The following is a 19055-nucleotide window of genomic DNA, read 5'->3' on the forward strand; positions in this document are numbered from 1 at the left end:
ACAGAGGGGGCATTCTGTCATGTTCTCAGAGGAGGGGCTGAGGCAACACACCCGCATACTGGCATTTCCTCCTTTTTTGTGTTACTTTGTTCCCTACTCCAGTTTTTGAATATCACCTCCCAAATAAACTATTAAATACTTGAACCCAAAGTGCTTGTCTTATCTCTTCCTTCAGAGAAACACAAACTAAAACACATTCTCATTAAGACGAGAAATAAGCATGTCTACTTTGGCTGCCTCTCTCTAGCATGGTACTGTCCTTATTTACAGATGAGATGGTCTTCTACATAGAAAACTTAAAGAGGCCAGGTGCGGTGGTTCATGCCTGCTCATCCAGCACTGTGAGAGGCCGAGGCAGGAGGATCACTTAAGGCCAGGAGTTTGAGGCTGCAGTGAGCTGTGATCACCACTGCACTGCACTCCAGCTTGGGCCACAGAGTGAGACCCTGTCTCTACAAAAAAAGAAAGAAAAAGAAAAAGAAAGGAAAACCTAAAGTAACACAGAACCACAGCTAGTAAAAAACTTCAACAAGTGTGCTGAGTGTAAGATTAATTTATTTAAAAATTAGTAAATTAATTTCCTTTAGAATAGCAATAACCAACTAGAAACTATAATGAAAGAGAAGATTCTGTTCATCATAGCAATAAAACCATAAAACAGTAAAGCTGTAGTAGCAATGAGACCATATTAAACAATGCATAAGATCTTTAAGGAATTTTAAGACACAGGACATGATGGAAGATCTGAAAAAGGGGCGCATTATCGTGTTTCTGATACTGTAAAGATATCAATTCTCCTCAAACCAATATACTCAACACAATTCAAATTAAATTTCAATGAGACTTTTCCCTCTTTTTCCTCTCAGGAACCCATCAAACTTATTTTAACATTTATATGAAAAAAAATGATTCACAAAAATAGCTTAGTCTGATTTTGCAAAACAAAAAATAAACCCAGAGAGGTATCACCTCACCACATCTGAAGACATACTAAAAAGACATAGTCATAGAAGTCATTGTGCAGGAACAATCCTAGATCAGTATAACGGGATAAAGCATTCAAAAACAGGCACATATATGCGTGAATCTGAAATATATTGACATCATGAGCTACTAAGGAAAAAGGACTTATTTAATGCAGTGTTGATTAAACTGGCTCATTATGTGGACAAAAATACCTACAGACCTTTTATACAAATTTAAAATATTAAATGTGAAAGGTAAAACCATAAGTTTAATACATAAAAATTTTGTGACCTCATGAAGGTCTCTTTAAGACCCCCAAAACAATGAGGCAAAAACATAGATGAATTTTTCTATGTAAAAATGAAGGAAACGGCCGGGCGCGGTGGCTCAAGCCTGTAATCCCAGCACTTTGGGAGGCCGAGACGGGCGGATCACGAGGTCAGGAGATCGAGACCATCCTGGCTAACACGGTGAAACCCCGTCTCTACTAAAAAATACAAAAAACTAGCTGGGCGAGGTGGCGGGCGCCTGTAGTCCCAGCTACTCGGGAAGCTGAGGCAGGAGAATGGCGTAAACCCAGGAGGCGGAGCTTGCAGTGAGCTGAGATCCGGCCACTGCACTCCAGCCTGGGCGGCAGAGCGAGACTCTGTCTCAAAAAAAAAAAAAAAAAAAAATGAAGGAAACATTGGCAAAGTTATCAGGTGGATGAGAGATATTAACAGGGTCCAAACTGGTAAGGGCTTAATATTTAAACAATACAAGGAACTTGTAACAAACAATAAAAAAGACCTTGACCCAGCAGAGAAATAGGCAATAAACAAAAACATACTTGTTTCCCATTAGATCAAATTGTAAGATGTTAAAGGTCTGATAGGTCATTTACAAAGAGAAACCCCAGTGACTAATGACTAGGTGAAGGGATGGATATTCAACTTTATTGGGAATCTAAAAGATGCAAAATAAAATGAGGTCTCACTTTTGAAACATTCCATTTAGCACAGATGAAGAAGCTAGATGGTACCAGTGCTGGTGAGAGTATGGCTAAATCCAGCTTTCTCATGTATGTAGTGGAATTGTAGGCTGGTGCAGTCATTCTGGAGGGCAACCTGATCGTTCTGGGTAGAGTATATGCCTGGGATTTAGCACTCCAACTTCTGTTATATACCCACCGAGAAACTTATGAAAAGTCAATAAGCGAATTTACAAAGATTCGGGTTTTTTTTTGTTTTTTTTTTTTGAGACAGAGTCTCACCCTGACACCCAGGCTGGAATGCAGTTCAGTGGTGCAATTTTGGCTCACTGCAATCTCTGCCTCCTGCTCAAGCAATTCTCCTGCCTCAGCCTCCCTAGCAGCTGGGACTACAGGCACACACCACCACGCCTGGCTAATTTTTTGTATTTTTAGTAGAGATGGCATTTTGCCATGTTGGCCAGGCTGGTCGTGAACTCCTGGCCTCAAGTGATCCACCCACCTCAGCCTCCCAAAGTGCTGGGATTACAGGCTTGAGCCACCGCGCCCAGCCCAAAGATTTTGAAATAGAATTAGGGCCAGCCATTCTGCTATAGTAATGGATATTATGTAAAATGTGGCTGCATGCTAGGAAGTACTACACAATCAACAGGATAACTTACTAGAGCTACACACTGCAGAAGAAATACACCTTAATAAAAGCATTGTAAGCAAAAAAAAAGGTCTATGGTATAAATCGATTTATTTAAACACACAAACAGGATTTGTTTTTCTACATATCCAAAATTACCAGAATGGGTCCCTATGAGGGCAATGGCAGGCATGGGTAGTCTGGAGATGAAGGAGAGCATGTAATAGTGGTGGATAAGATAAAACGCCGAAAGCATTTACTGGGGCTGTGAGAAGCATATGGCACAATACACATAAAGGGACCTTCAAAAATATAAATTGTGTTGGGAGGCCAAGGCGGGCGGATCACGAGGTCAGGAGATCAAGACCATACTGGCTAACATGGTGAAAGCCCGTCTCTACTAAAAATACAAAAACAAAATTAGCCAGGTGTGGAGTCGGGCGCCTGTAGTCCCAGCTACTGGGGAGGCTGAGGCGGGAGAAAGGCATGAGCCTGGGAGGCTGAGCTTGCGGTGAGCGGAGATCACGCCACTGCACTCCAGCCTGGGTGCCAGAGCGAGACTCCGTCTCAAAAACAAACAAACAAAAATATATATGTACACACACACACAAATTGTTATGTACTCAGAATGTATTGTATTGACAATCTTAATGGTAAAAAAGAATTATTGACTAAGAAACTGCTTTTGTTTATATAAAGACTGAACAGATTTTGCTTGGTCTTATTCAAAGAAAGGGATTTCAAGATAAATCAGGCAACATATAATGGCCTGAACATGAAAACATTTTTATTTTGAACTCAGCATGAAACTTGGAGGATTGCTTTTCAAACCTTTAAAATCTTATGCTTTGATCAAATGAAAAACAAATGTGTATTCTTCATTTAAAGAACAGACTAGCATAAAATAAATAAGGCATTAGAAAATTTCATCATGTGTTTCTAGTTTGTTTTTTCTTTAGTTCAAAGACTGGACTCAGATTAAACAGACAACAGTGAATAACTTTTGAACCTGCAACTGCACATTCAACTTAATGGTATGTTCAGATTTGTTTGATAAGCTAATAGACTGATCAGGATAAATAAAACAATTTGTGTTGACAGCATTAGCTCTATAACCATTCAATACATCTCTTTAGAATTGAAGTTCATAGGCATTTGGATTTTCTGGGAGCACTGGCTGCCTCCATTGCTTAATTAATATTGCATTTCTCAAAGCCGTTCTGTTTTTCAAGCTACTGATATCTTTTAACTATTACTTATAAATAGAAAATAGCTTATATTTTCAAGATAGCTCTTACCATGATCCTTCGATTTTCTTGGGTGACCGAATACTCCCAATGCTTCCTCCATTTGGCAGGGTCATGGTGAAAGGGGCAGCATATCCAATTTTTTCATCCGTCTGGATGCAGTAGAACTCAACTGGCTTATAATAATACTACTATGTCAACGGCATGCCCTTACCTACTTAACACTTACATGGTGTGGTAAGGGACTACTGGTCGTTTTATGTACATCTTTGAGTTGACCCTTTCCCCAATAGTATTAGATACTTCTTTCTTTTTTAAATGCAAACACCAACTTGAACCAGATAAATATTTCTTTTAATCTGTAAAAGAACCAGCACAGTTCATAAGAGAAAAAACACAGATGATCCATATGAAAAAATCAAACCCTTACAGAACTGTTGATGCCACTTTCACTTACAAATATGAATCTTCTCCATCAAAGGTTGTTTTTTTCCTTTAAGAGATGATTGGTGGTCTGTGATTTTTCTGAAAATATTGGCCCTGTTCTACTGTCTTGAAACTTAAATTTACATCCACGAAAACATCTCTACCTCTTAACGTTTTCGTTTACTGCTTTTTTTTGTTTTTGAGACAAGGTCTCTGTCACCAAGGCTGGAGTGCAGTGGCAAGCACCACCATGCCCGGCTGATTTTTCTATTTTTTGTAGAGATGGGGTTTTTACCATGTTGCCCAGGCTGGTGTTTACTGCTTTTTGAAGTCTAGAAGAAACTCTTAAATCCTGTCTTTTGTGAAGCAGTATCTGAGATTCAGCAATTTCTTCATTTTTGTGCATAATTTTCTTCTGTTTAAATTTAAATAAAAATAAACACTTTTTATGAAAAGTTCTGTTTGCAGGTGGACAAATGGGTGCTTATAAATTTGGTTATAATATGACTTGGTATAAATGAACTGAAAAATTATTCGGTAATATGTGTCAAGACCATGTGTTCATAGAGTAACCTAATTATTACATTTCCAGATACTTCTCTATACAGAATTCCATGAAGAAATAACCAGATATGTGAAAAAAAAATTTATGTTGACATATGTTAGTCATGGCATTAGAGATAATAATAAAAAATGGGAAGAATCTAAATGTCCAATAACAGGGCAGATGTATTTTGGGTAATTCATATGTATTAAAAATGTATAACTTATGAATTGACATGTATCACATATTCGTATATTCTGTATATTTTTTAATTTTAGAGACAGGGTCTCTCTCAGTTGTCTAGGCTGAAATGCAGTGGTAGTGTGATCGTAGCTCATGTAACCTTGAATTCCTGGGCTCAAGCGATCCTTCCGCTTCAGTTGCATAGCTGGAAATGCAGGCGTGTACCACTATGCCCAGATAAGTTATTTTTACAGAGACAGGGTCTCGCTATGTTGCCCAGGCTGTTCTTGAACTCCTGGCCTCAAGCAATTTTTCTGCCTCAGTCTCCCAAAGGTCTGGGATTACAGTTGTGAACCACTGTGTCCGGCCTTCATAAATAATATTAATTTATACTGATTCGCTCTGTAGCCATTAATAGAAATCAGGGTTTCATGGAATGTTTATGATACAATATGAAATGAAAAAGCAGTACACAAAACTGTACAAATAATAGCCCAATTTTGAAATACAAACACAGAAGACTTTTAAGTGTTTTGAGTTATTATTTGGCAACATAAGTCTCCTTTATTTACCTTTCAAATTTGCAGTTGTCAAGAATTCCTTTCCTTTTTGCTGATTCAACAGATTGTAACTTGCTGAGCAAGTCACTGGGCTAGGTACTATAGTACCTCCTTCCATTTGTAATGGAAATTTCAGCTTTAAAGTGCTTTCATACATATGTTCTTACGGCGCAAGCAAAATCCTATGAGGGAGACAAGTATTGATTTTCCCATTTGACAAATGAGGAAATAAGTCTTCAGAGAAACTGGACCAGTTGTCTTGGCATAATCACATGACTCGTAAGTACAGAGTGGGGACCGCAGATTTAGCCTAGTGCTGTTTTCTTTATGCTTTTAAACTTACCTGTTTTATGGGTGGTCTACAAAGAGTCACCACGTGGCACAACTCCACGGAGCCCCATTTGTAGTATCCTAAGGGGATGGAATCCCTTAGGGTTGAACACTGTGATCATCCATAGTGCATAATGTGGGCACCTTGCCCGTGTGGCACTTCCGTGTATGCCTGCTGGTTTTCATCTACCAGTGTCTGCATTTCTTTGCCTGCAGGCTTGCTCAGAAGCCAGCAAAGGCTGCTTTGTCTATTGTACGCACTAGGGAACTACTACCATTATCCAAGAGTGGTCTTCCAACCAAAGTCCTGGCCCCTCAGCTGGGATAAGGCTGAATTGTTTGTTCTAGTTTTTCCTACACTGTTTCTCAGCATTTTACCACGGGAATTAGGCTTTGGCAGCCTACGCTGTTACGCAGCTAGACGACACGCCCTTTACTGGCACCTTCTCTTCTACTCCCCATCTTTGCCACTCCACTATCCCTATTGCCTACACCTCTCAAATGAACCACCTGTCCTGGAATCTTTGTTTCAGGAAAATACAAACAAAAATGCCATAAATGACAGCCTGTGCTTAAAGGCTAATTGGGTACCTGAAATGTGTAGCTGGTGTGATAAACAGAGAAATGTGCCAATTAATGTCGTTTTCGGACATAGAGAACAAAGTCTCATGATAAAAGGCACATTACCTGTTACAACTTAGAAAACAGACAACTCTCACATCTGCTACTATATCAAGTTTTTATTGAGAAGTAAAGTGCTCAGTATTACACATTAATAACATTCTTGATTGTCGAGAAAGACCTGCATATGTAACATCTTTTTAATAATACCAGTACACAGGGAAAGATAATAGGGAAGAGATGAGGGGGGAATTCTCCATGACTAAAGAAGAAAAATATATGTAATTTATGGGTAGAAAGGAGGAATTCTGCGAAATTTTGCAAGTGAAATGAAAAACGGTATAATAAAAAGTATCATAAAAAGACTTTCTAGTGACCATAATTGATATATGGCACATGGTCGATACACATGGATACCACATAATAGCTGCACTTCAAATTGAAGTTTGTTTACATGTAACAACATGGTACATATACATAAATATGTACAGTCAATATCCCTGGAATGCAAACTTTAGTATGTAGTAATAAAGAACTTTGTGTAGCATATTCAAGAGAAAGTAAAGATAGAGATGAAGCCATGAGGAAAAAACTTAACAGAAACCCAGTATGTTTCACTTTCAAACTGGAAAGGCCTATTTGCTCATGTTCTCATTGGAGATTGGACTGACATTCTACCAGTTAAATGAACAACTTGTGAATTTAAAATATAGCATTAAACGACAGGATTCTCTTGGTTCTCCAAGTGAGGGTTATTCAACAGCACTGCATGCTCTTTTGCTTATTAGCTCTCAAAATGTCACCTTACTCAACATTTCTGTAAAAGATTTTCTTTTTGAGAAATAGATTTCTCCCCATAAATTTGGGTGGACCCTCTCGTAAAGAAAACAGTGTTGCTAGCTCAAATTTTGGCTGATACTGTCTAATGTATGAACTTTCAATACCAAAACCTCTTTCTTATTAGATTGAGCTCCATTTGGATTATACATTCTAGTTTTGAAACACAGGATCAAGAATACTTGAGTACTGTATTTTTTATTTTTGCATTTTTTGTAGAGATGGGGTTTCACCACATTGCCCACGTTGGTCTTAAACTCCTGGGCTCAAGTGATTCGCCTGCCTCGGCCTCCCAAAGGGCTGGGATTACAGGCGTGAGCCATCATACCTGACCGAGTACTATATTCTTAAAATAGTTTAAAACCAAATGCTTTATGGATTTCAAAACTTTCTTAAGATTTTGCTTAAAATGAACATACTTGTTGAATTAAAACTTTCAGTGCATACTAAAAATTTAGTAACTTGTTCTTACTAGATTCGTTATAACATTAAATTCAGTTGCAAATGAGTAGAGCCACATGGGAAAAAGAACATGTAGATCAATCTTTATGCTAAACTAACCATTAAAAGAAATTAAACTTAGTGACAACTTAGGGCTCCCTCCAGTTCTCCTGTGTTATGGTTAGAGATGCCATTTTATCCTATAATTGACCTTTGGTGGTTTTACTCAGCTTATTCAAATTAGAGCCAAAATAATGTAAAAATTAAGTGACACAGGTAGTCCCACAGACATCAGATATGATAAACTTACAAAAAAGCATAGTATTTAACATTCATCTTAACCATTCACACAGATTCTATCCTAATGACTACATACCCATTCAATGATTTGGAGTTCTGCTCCATTTTATCTTTTAGAAAAGTTTACCCCAGGAAGGTAGTTGAAATAAAAGGCTCCTTTCTTAAAACAAAACTATGTATTAAGCTCATGAACTATGCCAGAGTGGAAAGGAATGCCCCATTCTCCTTCACACACTTGGAAAAAAATAACAATACTGATTTTTGTGACTGGAAATGAAACTCAGAAGCCCTTTGACAGTTTTCTAGCTTTAAAAGGCTACTTCATTGTCAACTGAGAAGACTCAGGCATGGTGGCAACTGGGCGTACCACTCAATACACTTCACGAAGATTTTTTTTTCTGTACTCAATATTTACACCTAGATTTCTTATATGAGAAAAAGAAAAAAAACCTTTGAACCATGGGTAAAGTTTATATAAAATAAATTAAAGTGCAGAAGGTTAGCAATCGGTCACAAAGACTTGCATCCTGTGGTGGTCAGGGCATATAAATAGTATGCTTGTTACAGCAACTCAGGACAGCCGCTTCCTCACTTATTAGAAACACACATACTAACACACACATATCATACGTGGACATTAGAACTCCCATTTCCACCTGCACCTTCCATGCCTTCGGTAGACTGGGAGGAAGACGGGCGGGAGCTTCTGGGGCGAGGTTGACCATTTAGTCCCACTGGCGTGCCTAAACCATGACTGATCTGGGAAGCTGCATCATCGGATTCCCAGCGTTCCAACTCTTCACGCACTAGCCGTTCCATCTGTTCCCTGTGGATTTCACTGTCACGACCCAGCCTTTCATCCTAGAAAGGGAAAAATAAACCAGGGTGTTGGGGGCAGTAGAAGGAAATGCGTTAGGAAGTCCAGGGACCAAATAATGTGCAGTTTGGTAAGGCTGGAGATTTACAGCATATAATAGCAAATCTCAGAGTTGCTGGAGTAATTTTTCATTTAATTCTACCCTGCAGTGAAGGCAGGACCATTAGCATATGGAGTATTAAGAAGGTAACACCTCCAGATTATAATTTAACCTGTAGTTATGAAGATAAACATCCCAGCGTAAGCGTTAGACAATAAGACTACCTTGATGTTTTATAGAAAGATATCTTATAGAAAGAGTGTTTCTGTTTCAGAGAGAAAAAAAATATCTGAAAATGAGAGTAAATGGAAACATCATTGTGAATTTCTATAAATGTCAATTTTTTTTTTTACTCTTCTTTAATACTTCAAATACAACTGTCACCAACATATGTTTTCATTAATAACACCATGCTCAGCAGTGGTGTTTTCAGCTCATGACTACTGACCTCGGCCACCCCATCCAGCAGCCTTCCCAGCACCTCCCTCCTCTTCAGTTTGGCTCGCTCCATAATCTCCAGCTTCACGATCACAGCGTCGATCTTGGACACTATGCTGCCGATGGAATGCTCCATCCGGTCCACTCGTCTCACCAGGCTGCAAGGAAAACACAGTACAGAGGGACAAAGCGCTTGTCATTCATTGTCTTTTCAGCCCCATTGGCTTTTCGAATGGAAGTGCTAAGATTTTTTTCTTAAGCAACACAATCATTTGAAACACTTTCTAAATTGTCTCAAGCTTTACAGATAAACTCTCGGATGCCGCTGGTGGAAGTGTTAACTGGAACAACTTTCCTGCAAGTCAGTGCATATCAGAAGTCTTAAGAATGTACGCCTAACCCTTTATTTAGACATTCCATTTTTAGAACATTTTCTAAAGGAAAATTTTATAAGTTTATGTGTAATTTTTGGCTATAAAAGAGTGCTGCCTCTTAATAGCGGATCACTGAAAAATGGCTACATCAAACAACCAATGTGGGGGTGGGGCATGGTGGCTCATGCCTGTAATCCTGGCACTGTGGGAGGCGGAAGTGGGCAGATTGCTTGAGGCCAGGAGTTTGAGCCAGCCTGGGCAGGATGGCAAAACTTCATCTCTAAAAATTCTAAAAAACAGGTGGGCATGGTGGCATGTGCCTGTACTCCCAGCTACCTGGGAGGCTGAGGTGGAAGGATCACCTGAGCCTTGGGAGGTTGAGGCTGCAGTGAGCTGTGATCATTCCACCACACTCCTGCACTCCAGCCTGGGTGACAGAGTGAGACCCAATCTCAAAAGCAAAAACAAAAACAGACAAACACCCAACAACTGATAGGAAATTAAATAATCATTGTTCATCCATACAATAAAATTCTAAGGAGACATCAGACATCATACTGTGGCAGACTATTTAATGAAATAGAATTAGGTTCACAACATGTTAAATAAAGCTTGAAAAACAGTATGAAAACAGCATGTTCACTTATAATTCTATTATTTTGAACTTAAAAAAATGTATACAAATACTTTCAAAAACTGTAAGCTGAAGACAACCTCTGCAATGGTGGCAAGAGGGTTCTGTAGACTCTCCCTTTAGTGGAACAACTGTAACTGTTGAAAATTATTTTTAAAAACTCAAATATTTAAAATTTCTAGAAACTTTAAAGGGCATACAGCAAATGAAAAAGCATTTATTCAAGAAAATCTACTAAATGTTAGTATGAAGAGATTCTGTGGCATTGAAGCCATAATCTGAGCCTTCTCTCCTGTCCCCAGCTCATGTGATAGAAGCACAACTTCACATGGGTGCAGCTAAGGGCACAGGGCTCCCTCCTCCCCCAGCTTCTAGTCCAGGGCTACAGTATCTCCCAGGGAGGGGCAGGCTGCCAGCATGTCTCATCCTAACATTTCCACTCTTTTTCTTTTTTTTTGAGACACCCAGGCTGGAGTGCAATGGCGCGATCTTGGCTCACTGCAACTTCTGCCTCGCAGGTTCAAGCGATTCTCCTGCCTCAGCCTCCTGAGTAGCTGGGACTACAGGTGTGCGCCACCATGCCCAGCTAATTTTTGTATTTTTTAAGTAGAGATGGGGTTTCACTAGGTTGGCCAGGTTGATCTCGAACTCCTGACTTCAGGCGATCCGCCTGCCTTGGTCTTCCAAAGTGCACGTGAGCCACTGTGCCCGGCTTTCTCACTCTTGTTTAAAAAAAGTTTTTTAAAGCTTTTTTTCTTTAAATAGAGACAAAGTCTCACTATATTGCCCAGGTTGGTCTTGAACTCCTAACATCAAGTGATACCCCTGCCTTGGCATCCCATAGTGCTAGGAATAAAGGCATGAGCCACCATGCCCAGCCTCAATGTTCCTACTCTTTTTTTTTTTTGAGACAGGTTTGCCCAGGCTGGAGTGCAATGGTGCAATCTTGACTCACTGCAACCTCTGCCTCCCAGGTTCAGGCAATTCTCCCACTTCAGTCTCCCAAGTAGCTGGGATTACAGGTATGCACAACTACATCCAGTTAATTTTTCTATTTCTTGTAGAGATGAGGGTCTCACCATGTTGCACAGGCTGGTCCTGAACTCCTGGCTCAAGCAATCCTCCCGCCTTGACCTCCCAAAGTGCTAGGATTACAGGCGTGAGCCACTGTAGCCAGCCTGCTCCCATTCTTAAATACATGTTGCAGAGGTTCTAATCCTGGTAAGAGTGGCTAAGAGGTATGGGGCTCTCTTCCACTCAGTTCCCACTTATAAGGTAGAGTTTCCATGCCAGAAGAAGCAAGGTGAGAAAATCAGAGGCTGCCATCTGAGCCCATTGACTTGTTCATAAAGCAGGATGTCACAGAGAGGTGGGCCACTGTCCCTGGCTCTGTAAAGCAGTGGCACAGTTTTGCTCATGGGGAGACACAGGTCATAGGAATACAGAGCTGTCTTCAAGTGAACTGACTTTATTTGGAATAAAGTGTGAGGAAATTAAAGACTAAGGATGCTCTTGAAAACAATGGAGATTGTGTGGATAAGCATTTAGGAGGAATCTGGTAGCCTCATGAGATCAACAAGTTACCTGCTAGTTCACTGGAGAGAACCAGGGAAAGAGACAGCTAAGAAGACGGTTAAAGACTGGCCTCAGGGGCCAGGCATGGTGGTGCATGTCTGTAATCCCAGCCCTTTGTGAGGCTGAGGTGGGTGGATTGCTTGAACTCAGGAGTTTGAGACCAGCTGGGGCAACATGGTGAAACCCCGTCTCTATAAAAAATACAGAAATTAACCGGGCATGGTGGTGTGTAGTCCTAGCTACTTGAGAAGCTAAGGTGGGAAGATTTCTTGGGCCTGAGAGGTTGAGGCTGCAGTGAGCTGAGATTGCATCACTACATTCTAGCCTGGGCAACAGAGTGAGACTCTGTTTCAAAAACAAACAAACAAACAAATAAACATGACTGGCCTCGAAAACTAGCCCTGCAAAGAGGCCTGAATTTAAGTGGATCAGACTGTGGAGCAAATTATATCCTAAGGCATTTTTGAAAACAATAGACCAATCAGTAAACAATGAAATGTAATAACTGGGTCTAATACCCACAGAGGCAGAAGGTACAACAGAGAGGTCAGAGAAAGTCAATGAGTACCCTGCTAAAACCACTGTCTTCCCAGAGTGACTATGTACACAGCCACAGCTGCACCCTCTAAGGAATAATGTCAGAGGCAGACACTGTGGGGAAACAGACTGTATGAAAAAGTAAACAAGCAAACAGCAATAAAAACAAGTCCTGGGGAGAAATGGGAATCACTATACAGAGCTCCTACAATATATTATCTAACATGTCCAATCTTTAACAACAACAACAAAACACACACACAACACACACACACACACAAACAGGAAAATGTTCCCATACACAAGAAAAAAAAAAGACAACTGAAACTGTCTTTGAGAGGGCTCAGATATAAGACTTAGCAGACAAAGACCTGAAGGTACCTATTATAAATATACTCAAAGAGATTGATACAAACAAATAATAAAAAACCCCATCATGGTTAAAGAAATAAAGCAGGCTGGGTCCAGCAGCTCATGCCTGTAATCCCAGAACTTTGGGAGGCTGAGCAGGGAGGATCACTTGAGCCTGGGAGTTTGAGACCAGCCTGGGCAACTTAGACCCCATCTCTACAAAAAATAAAAATTAGCTGGGTACAGTGGCTCATGCCTATAGTCTCAGGTACTTGGGAGGCTGAGGTGGGAGGGTTGCTTGAGCTCAGGAGTTTGAGGCTGCAGTGAGCTACGATCATGCCACTGCACTGCAGCCTGGGTGACAGAGAGAGACCCCATCTCTTAAAAAAAAAGGAAGCTATGATAACATTGTCTTGTCAAATACAGGATATCATCAAACAGAATAAAAAGATAGAGATTGTTAAAAAGAACCAAATACAAATTCTGGAGTTGAAAAGTGTAATAAATAAAAAGTTCAGGCTAAGTGCAGTGGCTCATACCTGTGATTCCAGCACTTTGGGAGGCCGAGGTGGGAGGATCACTTGAGGCCAGGAGTTTCAGACCAACCTGGACAACATTAACAAGATGCCATCTCTACAAATTTTTTTTTTTTTTTAAATTAGCCAGGCATGGCAGCATGTGCCTGTAGTCCTAGCTACTTGGGAGGTTGAGGCAGGAGGATCATTTGAGCCCAGGTGTTCAGGCTGTAGACAGCCATGATGACACCACCGTACTCCAGCCTGGGTTATGGAGTGAGACCCTGTCTCTATAAATAAATAAATACATAAATAAATAAGTAGAGGAGCTCAACAAAGATTTGAGCAAGCTGACAGAAGAACAAATCAGTGAACTTAAAGACAGATCAACACAGACTATGCAATCTGAAGAACAGAGAGGGAAAAAAATGATGACAAATCAACAGAGTGTAAGATAAATATGTGTGATGCCCTTAAGCATAGGCATAATGGGGGTCCCAAAGGAGAAGAGAAAGTGAGAGAAGCAGAAAAAACACTTTCCAAGTAGGATGAATTCAGAGATTTATACCCAGACATATCAGTAAAAATACTGAAAGATAAAACCAAAAAAATATTGAAAGCAGTGCGAGAAAATTGAGCCATCATGTACAAGGGGACCGCAGTAAAATTAGCAGCTGTCTTCTCATCAGAAACAATACAGGTCAGAGGAAATGAAGGAGAAAGAAAAACATTCTCAGATAACAAAAATGAAAGAATTCATTGCTAGCAAACCGGCTTTACAAAAAATACTAAAGGAAATTCTTTAAGCTGAAAGCAAGTGACTCCAGATAGTAATCAGAATCCACATGAAAAGACAAAGAACACTGGTAAAGATAATTGTGTAGGTATAAAACATAGTATATACGTATATTTCTCCTTTTGTTCCTTAACTCCTTTGATTTAAAAAGCAATTGTGTAAAAATATGTACGTAGTTGGATCTGAAGGTCTATAATAGAAATGTAGTATCTTTGACAATAATAGGAGGTAGGCAGTAGAAAAGCTGTACTGGAGAAAGAGAATGACAACAGATGATAACTTGAATCCAGAGGAGCAAAAGAAGAGAATTAGAAATGGTAAAAAACAGTAGGTTAATACACAAATTTAAAAATATATACTTTCTCTTCTCTCAATTTAAGAGATATAAAACTATATACTATATATTACACACTGTTATAAAAATGTAATATTATTGTAACAATGTGATTTGCAACATATATAGATGACTATATACATATAGATAGATGAATATATAGCACAAAAAGAGGGAAGAGAAAAAAGCTAAATAGAAATGATATTTCTATATCTCACTGGATTCAGTTAATATATATCTGAAGTAATTTTTCATAAGTTAATTGTATAAATCAAGTCTTACAGCAACTCCTAAGAAAATGACTAAAAAAAAAAGTGAAAAATCATTAAAAGGATTTAAATGTTATACTGGAAAATTTCACTTAATGTACAAGAAAGCAGTAAAAGAGGAACAAAAAAGACATAAGCTAGAAAACAAAAAATAAAATAGCAGACAGAAATCAACTAAATCAATGATAACATTAAATGAATAGATTGAGCAATCTAATCAAAAAACAGAAATTGTCAAAGTGGATAAAAAGATAAGATCCAATTATATACTGTCTACAGGAGAGACATATTTTAGACTCAAAGATATAAATAAGTTTAAAGTAAAAGGCTGGAAAAAGATTTATCATGCAAACAGCAACCAAAAGAAAGCTGGAGTGGCTATAGTAATATCAAACAAAAAATACCTTAAAACAAAGAATTTTACTAGAGATAAAGTGGATAACATCTTGGAATGAAAAAAGGGTCAATTCTTTTTTTTCTTTAGCCTCATCAAGTTGAGAGAGAAAATAGTCAATACATTAGGAAGATATATTAGTTATAAATATGTATGCACCCAGCAACAGAGTTCCAAAATACACAAAGCAAAACCTTACGGAATAGAAGGGATGAACTCCAACTAATAATACTTGGAGACTTTAATACCCCACTTTCAAACATGAATACAACATCTAGGCAGAAGATCAACCAGGAAATGGGAGACTTGAATAAAACTATAAACAAACTAGACCTAACAAACATCTACAGAACACTCCATTCAACAACAGCAGAATATTCACTCTTCTCAAATGCACAAGGAACATTCTCCAGGACAAACCATATGTTAGGCCATAAAAATATATAAAAACATTGATAAACACATGCAAATAGAGACACAAACACTGATATATTAATAAACATTTTTCATTGGTGGAAATATGGGAAATGTTAATGTTTTCTTTTGCTCTTATTTGCTAATTCCTATAATAAACATATTATGTAAGAGACAAAACACCAATTGACAAGTTTTTTTTTTTTTTTTTTTTTTGGAGACAGAGTCTTGCACTGTCACTTGGGCTGGTGTGCAGTGGCGCAATCTCAGCTCGCTGCAACCTCTGCCTCCCGGGTTCATGATTCTCCTGCCTCAGCCTCCTAAGTAGCTAAGATTACAGGTGCCCACCACCATGCCCAGCTAATTTTTTGTATTTTTAGTAGAGACAGGGTTTCACTACGTTGGCCAGGCTGGTCTCGAACTTCTGACGTCATGATCTAACCACCTTGGCCTCCCAAAGTGGTGGAATTACAGGCATGAGCCACTGTGCCGGCCAATACAAGTTATTTTTAAAAGCTGGATGATTAATAATGGAAAGGACTGAATTCAGAGAGATGAGGGAAACTGCCTGGTCTCATGTGGATCTTGTCAATGTAAATTCTGCCAATTCATTTATACTTACACTTGAAACTCTTCATAAGAAACGCCACTAGAAATGCTTCCCCTCCTTCTGGAGCTATGTCCGCTGTCTTCATCGTCATCCTCCTCAGAGTCATCCAGGCTTCGAGGGAAACTTCGGCTGCTCATGGGACGTGGTAAAGAACTGTGATCCAAATCCAGGTCCTCCTGAAGAACAAGGAGTCACTGAGTGAGGAGCAGAACAATGAGACCCCACAGAAGCGTCTCCAAGGGCTTGGGCAAACAACTGGGTGTGTGCCATTTGCCTGGGATTTCTTTGTATTTAACACCACGCTGGGAATTCTGCATTTTTCAGTTTCATAGATTGGCAAATTTAACAAACAGCAAGGAGTAGCCCACTTTTTGTTTGAACAAGAAAGAACATTTAAAAACACAACAGGCAAAAAAAAAAAAAAAAACTAAATGAAGAAATATGGGCCAGGCATAGTGGTCACACCTGTAATCCTAACACTTTGGGAGGCTGAGGCAGGAGGATTGCTTGAAGCCAGAAGTTCGAGACTGGCCTGGGCAGCAAAGTGAGACCCTGTCTCCACAAAAAAATTAAAAAAAAATTATCCAGGCATGGTGATGCATGCCTACAGTCCCAGCTACCTGGGAGGCTGAGGTTGGAAGATCACTTGAGCCTAGGAGTTTGAGGCTACAGTGGGCCATGAGCCATCTTAAAACAATAATAAAATAAATAAAGAAATGAAGAAATATATTATAGGTTGAGTATCCCTTATTTGAAATGCTTAGGACCAGAAGTGTTTTGGATTTGGGATTTTCAAAAATATTTTGGAATGTTTGCATTATACTTACTGGTTCATCATCCCTAATCTGAAAACCCAAAATCCAAACTGCTCCAATGAGAGCATTTCCTTTAAGCATGACCTTTGAGCATCATGTTGGTGCTCAAGAAGTTTTAGATTCTGGAGCATTTCAGACTCACATATTTGGGTTAGGGATGCTCAACCTGTATCTTCTTCTTTTCATAAAAGATAATACATTCGATAGCTCCAAAGTAGGAAGGATGTAATGTCAGAATAAGAACTGTGTCTAAATATAGCCTTGTAAAAATTTTCCTCATTATCTTTATGCTTAAATTTCACTGTGACTGGAGAAGTCCGTCACCTACTAGCACTGTTCTATGGAGCGGCATTTAGAAACCACTGTTCTAGACATCCCCTCACAGGAAAGTGGCTTTTGTAATTACATTCATCTGTGTTCTCTGTACCTCAGTTACCACAGATTTTTGTTGTTGCTGTTTAACCATTTATTTTTGAAAGTTAATGGTAAAGCTTTGAATTATTTTTTTTCTGATTATAAAAGCCCACTTATGTTTACTTTTAACTATTTTGTAAAAAGTATTCAAATGGAAGGCAGTTGCTAATTTTATTTTATTATAAATGTTAATAATTTAGGAAAGGCACAGTGGCTCTCGCCTGTAATCCCACCACTTTGGGAGGACAAGGCGGGCGGACTGCTTGTGGTCAGGAGTTTGAGACCATCCTGGCCAACATGGTGAAACCCCGTGTCTACTATAAATACAAAAATTAGCCAGGCATGGTGGCACGTGCCTGAAGTCCTAGCTACTTGGGAGGCTGAGGCAAGAGAATCGCTTGAACCTGGGAGGCGGAGGTTGCAGTGAGTCAAGACTGCGCCACTGCACTCCAGCCAGGGAGCAAGACTCTATCTCAAAAAGGAAAAAAAAAGTTAACAATTTAAATAGCCACTAAATAACCAGAATAATTTCATATCTCTTGGTAAGTCCTTTTTCGTTTTCTTCACTCTCATGGAAATTGTGGACTCTGCAGCTAATCAGGCTTCTCTTTTCAAGCTGATTACCAGCAAGCTTAGGGCCCAGTTTGTAGCCCAATCTTAATAAGCATATGTGTTTTTATGAATGCATTTTAAGCTTCATTAATAATCTATTATTTTTACTTTTGTTTTGCTTGCTTTTCATTTTGACTTTTTTATATCATGCTAACCATCCATTTTTATACATAATTGTGTTATATATTCTTTCTGGAATAAACAGGGTACTAACACATAAATTGACTGAGACAGAAAGAGAACGTGGTGGGGATGGGCAAGAGACTCAATAACCTATTACTTCTATAGTGTTTGATACATCTGTAGTGTTGTAGGTAGCAAATCAAATCCTGTTCTCCTAAACCAGACCCACCCTCTCTTTCTCCAAGTCATCTCTCATCTGCTGATGTTCATGTTCGGTTAGTTCTTGGTCTCCATCTTGGTCGTACTTTGTGAATATTGCCTCAATCTCTGCATCAGTATGGCCCTTCCTGAAATTAGAGAGGATACAGATAAAATTATTCTTGTACCCAGTTCACCCTAAACACAGAGACATCAAAATGCAGGAGGAAAGGAGAAATCGCCAAATGGGGGCAAGTTTTCCTCTTATAACATGTTCTAGAAAGATACCTGCCTCTGGGGAAAAAAAAAAAAGTATCTCTATGAGCAGTTGGGCTAGAAATACCCTTATCATCAGGAATTTATCTTTAGAAGCAGGAATTTTTCAGAACCTCAGGAAGCATGATTCTTACCCTTTGAGATCTTGTCGAAGTTCGTCAAAGTTTAACTTGCCTCCCCCTTGCCGCAGACTCTCTGAAATGTCATCTACAGTGTTTTTTTTCAGTTTTAGTTTCACCAAAGCTTTATGGTAGCCCTATCAGAGAGAGAAAAAAATAAAACACTTGGTTTAGTGTATTCTCCTTTTGCATTTGTTTTACTTTCCATTCACAGTAGTAACTACTATAAGCCTGGTGTACACTGGCCATTCAACAAGTATGTGCTGGATGAATGAATAGTTAAT

At 39.1% G+C, this 19055-nt stretch overlaps 1 protein-coding gene across 1 annotated transcript in view; it reads right to left on the bottom strand.

Annotated features, from left to right (window-relative positions):
- Positions 1-6577: 6577 nt before the first annotated feature.
- The window catches only part of PKD2 (polycystin 2, transient receptor potential cation channel), a 70783-nt gene continuing 58305 nt past the window's right edge, over positions 6578-19055 (bottom strand). Inside the window, exons 11-15 of the mRNA XM_025385094.1 lie at positions 18787-18908; positions 18408-18525; positions 16227-16390; positions 9422-9569; positions 6578-8917 (exon numbers count right to left, since the gene is read on the bottom strand). Coding sequence (XP_025240879.1) covers positions 8681-8917; positions 9422-9569; positions 16227-16390; positions 18408-18525; positions 18787-18908 — 789 coding nt within the window. The 3' untranslated portion in view covers positions 6578-8680. The remainder of the gene's footprint in view (positions 8918-9421; positions 9570-16226; positions 16391-18407; positions 18526-18786; positions 18909-19055) is intronic.

Source organism: Theropithecus gelada, chromosome 5, assembly GCF_003255815.1.
Source record: "Theropithecus gelada isolate Dixy chromosome 5, Tgel_1.0, whole genome shotgun sequence".
Lineage (NCBI taxonomy): Eukaryota > Metazoa > Chordata > Mammalia > Primates > Cercopithecidae > Theropithecus > Theropithecus gelada.